Here is a 6,432-nt window from a genome sequence, read left to right as displayed (position 1 = left end):
TATGTATTCAACATTGCTATACATTTAGTGTATATATATATATATATATATATATATATATATATATATATATATATATATATATATATATATATATATATATATATATATATATAATGTGTGTGTATGTGTGTGTATATATATGTGTGTGTGTGTGTGTGTGTGTGTTTTATTTATATATATATATATATGTATGTATGTGTGTATATATGTTTTGTATATATATATATACACACACACACACACACACTCTGTCTTTTATCTTTAAACTCTTCAAAAAAAAGTAGTTTTTTTTATATAGAATTAAGATTGAAAAATATATATATATTATACTTTTTATTTTAACTAGGATATCCATTTCAGGTTTGTGGTATCTAACAACCTTGTAAGTATACAATCAACCATGAAAAATGTATAAATGTTCTCATTCAGTTTATTTATTTTTTTAATAACATTTTTAACATGATGTAAAAAAAAAAAAATATATAAAATAACAATTTAAATTGAATGTTACTCTAAGGCCATTTCTGAGGCTTCATAGTCGTTAGAATACATGAATCCGACATACGAAGCGTTGGGATCCAGAAAAGCGTTTCGTACAGCATTAACAGCACAAGAAGGTATGACTCTCCGGTTTCCCTTTCCCAACTAGCCATAGATCCATGCAGTAAATGTTCTATAAGCTGTCTTCCACAATCGTCTTCAAAAAAAAAAAAAAGAGAAAAAAATTCACTCATTACAGTTGCATAACAAAAAATTCACTATATATTGGAAGTTTTTATTTTGTTACACCCCTTTCACACCAGGGCGTTTTGCAGGTGCTATAGCATTAGAAATAGCGCCTGCAAAACGCCCTAAAGAAGCTGCACTATTGTCTGTAGTGTGAAAGCCCCACTAGCGTCCGAAATGCGCCGCAAATCTGGTGGTAAAATGCAGCTAAAAATAGCACCGTTTTACCGCCCACGCTATCAGCGGTTTGGTGTGAAAGGTGTCTTAAAGCTGTGGTCTGACCCCCTTTTCCAGAAATGTAAAAGCCAGCAGCTACACAGACTACAGCTGCTGACTTTTAATATTATGACACTTTTTTGTCCTTGAGTCTAGGAATGTCGCCACCCCAGGTGATGTTAACAATATACTGTATTTGAATGCTACTGTACTTTTATAATTATGTATGTATGTGTGAGATCTCTCTCTCTATATATATATATATATATATATATATATATATATATATATATATATATATATATATTTTTTTTTTACAAATAATTCATAAACACATCACGCTTTTTTTTTTTTGTATATGTAAATGTATACCTGTTGTTGTCAGGATCAACAGTGGGGGGACCCTCAAGATGCAGGCAGATGGTATTGACTCGTACATTTTGTTCATTCACACAATAAATTTCAAAACTTTCAGAAAGTGTAATGCAGTCAACACCCTCTGGTATGCTACCAACAACCTTAATTTCCTGGCAGCACGAAGATTCAAGGGGAGTTGGCATTGGAATGCATTTTCTGCACTTGCACCATTCCGTATTCCCAAGACGTTGTGTTTCACCTTCCTCTAGAGTTTCTGTTGATTGCAGCGTGGAAATCTTTTGTAATGGATTACATGGAAACGCTGGATCGTTTTCTGGCTCAGGATATTGTGACCATAGTTCCTCAAGCAACATTTGTCTCTGTAGCATAAACCAAAAAAAAAGTTCTTTACATAGTTATCATTATAGGTTAATAAAGAAAATGGATTTTATTACAAATTTTCATGTAATATTTATTCTTGTTTGGCAAAAATGTATTAAATAAAGATTACTTTTTTTTTATAATGTAACCACTTCAGCCTCGGACCATTTTGCTGGTCAAAGACCAGACCACTTTTTGTGATTCGGCACTGCGTCGCTTTAACTGACATTTGCGCGGTCATGCTACGTGGCTCCCAAACAAAATTGGTGTCCTTTTTTTTCCCCCACAAATAGAGCTTTCTTTTGGTGGTATTTGATCACCCCTGCGGTTTTTATTGTTTGTGCTATAAGCAAAAATAGAGCAACAATTTTGAAAAAAAAAAACGCATTATTTTTGACCTTTAGGTCGATACGTATTCTTCTACATCTCTTTGGTAAAAAAAAACAAAACGCAATAAGCGATTTATCAATTGGTTTGAGCAAAAGTTATAGCCTTTACAAAATAGGGTAGAGTTTTATGGCATTTTTATTAATTTTTTTTTTTACTAATAATGGCGGCGATCAGAGATTTTGATTGATACTGCGACATTCTGGCGGACACATCGGACATTTTTGGGTATATAAATGCAGTGATTCCTGTGTAAATGACACTGGCAGTGAAGGGGTTAACCAGTGGGTGGCAGTGTAGGGGTTAAGTGTTTACCTAGGGGTGTGTTACTAACTGTGGGGGGCGTTACTAACTGGGGGGCTAGGCTTTCATTTAGTGAACACTGATCTCTGCTCCAATCACATGGAGCAGAGATCAGCATCACTTGTTGCTAGGCAGAACGGGGAAATGCTGTTTACAACGGCATTTCTCCATTCAGCCGCCCCGTGAGACGATCGCGGGTATGCCCGTGGCGATTGAGTCCGCGGGACCCGCGACCAGATTCACGGGGGTCTTGACCAGCAGGCTAGCGCGTGATAGCAGGGAGGCATTAAAGATTTGACGTACCTGTACGCCAATATGCCTGCCTGTGCCATTCTGCCGACTTACAACAGCGTGCGCTGGTCGGGAACCGGTTAAATAAATAAAGTTTTATATTAATTCATCATGGTTCATTTTTTTAAATTCATTGTATAATTACACATGATATACTTCATGATACAGATACATCAAGCTATTTCTATTAATGCTTACTCTCTCCTCCCACGTAGAGTTGCTAAAACTGCTAACAGAGGGGGTTTCAACTTCAATCTGAGGCAGTATCGCATCATCCTTTAATAAAAAAAGTTTTTACATTAAAAGATATTTTCTACTTTAAGAGCATTGTCAATTTTTTAATTATTTATGGACAAACACACACATTTTAGAGATTGCACTTCGAATGCCTACAGGAATGCCTTCAGAAAATAACCCCCCCTTATCCCATGTCCTCCTGCATTCTCACCTACCCCATCCCTTAGATGTCTACGTCAAAAAATGAGGGCTATTTAAATCAAACAACAGTTTAACTGTCTTGCTTCTTTGACCACACGTCACAGTCAACGTTGGCACGAGAAATGGTCCATCCAAAAGGTTTGTCTCCCCCCTCCTCCTTTACCTGAAACATTTCCATTGTCAAAGCGCAACATGCTTAAACCATGCACATTGGTGAACTAGCTGTGAAGTTGCAAGGCTCCAATTGGAGTTATAGCTACACTCTGCCTTCCCACAACTGTTTTTTTTGACAGGTACATATTTACACTACCATCTGTCATAGCCGAGCTTTGGTACGTCAAACGTTAGAACCCCCCTCCTTCTTTGCCCCCCATTACATTTGGAGAGTGCAGAACGATATGCACATTAGGGATATGACTGTGAATCCAAATGGATTCAATGCCATTTTCTGATACTAGTCATGGTGGCGGCAGCTACCAACAGCTGATCAGAAAAGACACTGTGGGCTCACTGGACACGTAAGTGTCCATAGATTAAAAGTCAACAGCTACTGTATTTGTAGCTGCGGACTTTACGTTTATTTTTTTTCGCACACAGTGAATAAAAAAAATTAAAAGAGAATTGTGGTGTTTTATTTTTTTAAACATTATATTTACCGAGGTGGATGGAGTATGTGACCGATGCTGCATCTGTCCACCAGCGTCTCTGCACTGAGAATAGAATGATCAAACATCGCCAAGGGGGATCTGTGATAACAAAGCCAAGCAGGAGAGCTGCTGCCTGTCAGTCGGCGGCTCTCCGCTCTGTTCCTCCATGCTCAATGAAGCACTAAGCTGTGGCGGGGAGTGGTTTGCTTAGAGGCTGAGAGGGCTCGCAGTCCAAGCACCGGGCGCATCCAGTCTTTGAGTCGGGATGACACGGTGCCTGGACTGATCTGTGTGTTATCAGCAGAGAGCGGACTTCAGACCAGCTGAAAATGAAAGCCCAGCCAAACAAGCTCATGCATGACTAAAATACGAAGTACAGACATGTAACTTTTACATTATAAACATTGTAATTTTTTTATTTAAATTTAAAAAGTTACTTACCATTATTTTTTTGATCAGTAAGACCTGTTATATCTAAGAATAAAAAAAAATATTATTAGATCACATAAAAATTAGGTTAAATGAGAACTAAATAAAATTATAATTTGTATAGTTATTAAAAAAATGTATATATGTATAGCAACGCATAAATAATAAAACAAAAACGTGTTTGTATAGATATATAAATACATACTGGACACTTTATTATGTACAGCTTTCATAGCATCGTTTTGAGTGTAGAACTGGGAGGAGCCATCAAAAGATGAGAACACTGTAGCCATAAAGGGATGGACATGGTCAGCAACAATACTCAGGTAGGCCATGGTGATTAAACCATGTTCAATTGGTCGTTAAGTGGCCCAAAGTGTGGCAAGAAAAATATTGCCCACACCGTTACACCACCACCAGCCTGAACCAGTGATACAAGGCAGGATGGATTGATTCATGCTTTCATTTTTTTTTAATGCAAATTTAAGACCCTGCCATCTGCTTGTTACAACATAAAATGAGACTCATTAGACCAGTCAACATTTTTTCAATCTTCTATTGACAAAATTTGGTGATCCTGTTACAATTGTAGCCTCAATATCATCATGTACTTAGATGACTGGAGTGGCACCCAGTGTGCCCTTCTGCTGCTGTAGCCCATCTGTTTGAAGGTTCAATGTGTTGAGCATAAAGAGATGGTATTCTGCATACCTTGGTTGTAAATAGTGGTTATTTGCGTAACTGTTGCCTTTCAGAAATCTGTACCATTAAAAACTCAAATATGAAGTAGGGATTTTAACACACACATAACAAATGGTCCATACTGGTGACACGCACCGCACCCCCTATCCATGCCCCTATATCTACATGCAGGTTGATGGATGCATGGATTACAATGAGGGGGTTGTTTATTTTTGTAAGCATTTGATTAGAGCCATGGGCTCTAATAGGCTTCAAGAAAGAGTGACAATGGCGCAGAGAGCACCGTGCTCAAAGCCCAGCCACTTGTGTGACATTAGCAAATTTAAAATCCTGATTGTGACACTGATTTCCTCCTGGTCAATCATGGGCAAAGGGTCCTGAGACACAACTGGGTGGGAGTCCTAACTAAGACCTGATTGGCCATGATGAGAAGCAAACACCAGGACTCGGGGGAGATGCAGGGGTAAGCCACTGTAGCCGTGACATGGATGGGGTAAGTGCGGTCAAACGATGTTGTGTGGGTGGAGTGAGTTTGCAAGGTGGACCACCCCATCCCCCCCAAAAAAAATAAAAAAATCAAGCAAAGGGAACCAATGCACATAGATAATACTCTATGAATATTTAAAGCGGAGGTCCACCCTAAAGTGGACCTTCCGCTCATCGGAACCCTCCCCCCCTCCGGCGCCACAATTGGCACCTTTCAGGGGGGAGGGGGGTGCAGATACCTGTACAGTACATATTTTGTTGCTGAGATTATTTGTTTTTATTTTTTTAATGAAAAGCTGTACAGAAAAAAGACGCTGGGTGTAGATATACACACACACACACATATATATAGACACACACACATAACGAGAAACATATATAACAAGATATACACACACTCTCTCTCTCGATGCATATATAACAAGAGATATAGATATATCTATATAGATATATACATACACACACATAACAAGATACATGTATATCTATATAAATATATACATATACACACATATCAAGATACATATATAACAAGCTATATATCTCTTGTTATGTAGATATGTCTGCACAGAAGCAAATGATTTAGTTTACAATTAGTATATTTACTTACCTTTTGCTGCTGGTGTCTGTTGTTATAAATGCAGTATATTTCCTGGTTCCTGGAGGGAGGAGGCGAGGAATGGTTTGCATAGCTAAGGGGCGGCAACTTCCTCTGGCACTGCCGTTGCTATGGAAACCTGACCTGAAACATATTTCACTGCTTGTGCAGCACTGAGCATGTGCGAGATTTGCAAGGCTGAGATCCAGGAAGAAATGCTGTCTGGCTTCAGATGCCCACACCTAAGATGGCCACAGTCTGCTGCAAATTTATAAAGTTACAAAATGCTGTAATAACCTAACAAAACGGACCTTTGATTACAGACTAACTTTACTAGAATGCTTTAAGCTTGTGTATGATAAGTGTATGATAGGTTATTTTTATTTAAAAAGTCACATTTTGGCTGGAAAACCACTTTAATAAACTTTCTCTGATATATAAAAAAAAAAAAAAAAAAAAAAAAAAAAA

General features: G+C 37.9%; 1 protein-coding gene across 4 annotated transcripts; it reads right to left on the bottom strand.

The window, feature by feature from the left end:
* Positions 1 to 411: 411 nt before the first annotated feature.
* Positions 412 to 6,221, bottom strand: LOC143942129 (uncharacterized). 4 transcript variants are annotated; one of them, XM_077463407.1, is made up of 6 exons: positions 5,977 to 6,060; positions 4,191 to 4,223; positions 3,759 to 3,812; positions 2,863 to 2,940; positions 1,464 to 1,682; positions 412 to 700 (listed from the first exon to the last, which is right to left on the bottom strand). In XM_077463407.1, the coding sequence occupies exons 2-6, from the start codon at positions 4,191 to 4,193 to the stop codon at positions 677 to 679; spliced, it is 378 nt and encodes a 125-aa protein (XP_077319533.1). In that variant the 5' UTR covers positions 4,194 to 4,223; positions 5,977 to 6,060; the 3' UTR covers positions 412 to 676. The 4 variants fall into 4 exon arrangements, 2 of the variants coding, with proteins under 2 accessions (XP_077319533.1, XP_077319532.1); XM_077463406.1 differs by having other exon boundaries at positions 1,318 to 1,682; positions 5,977 to 6,059; XR_013264703.1 differs by lacking the exon at positions 3,759 to 3,812 and having other exon boundaries at positions 1,318 to 1,682; positions 5,977 to 6,068.
* Between the last annotated feature and the right edge of the window lie 211 nt (positions 6,222 to 6,432).

The sequence above is a fragment of the Lithobates pipiens genome, unplaced genomic scaffold (genome assembly GCF_037356315.1).
Source record: "Lithobates pipiens isolate NorthernLeopardFrog02 unplaced genomic scaffold, aLitPip1_a1.2 Scaffold_30, whole genome shotgun sequence".
NCBI classification, from domain to species: Eukaryota; Metazoa; Chordata; class Amphibia; order Anura; family Ranidae; genus Lithobates; species Lithobates pipiens.
The sequence above is the reverse complement of the archived record's forward strand: the minus strand, read 5'-3'. Positions and strand labels throughout refer to the sequence as shown.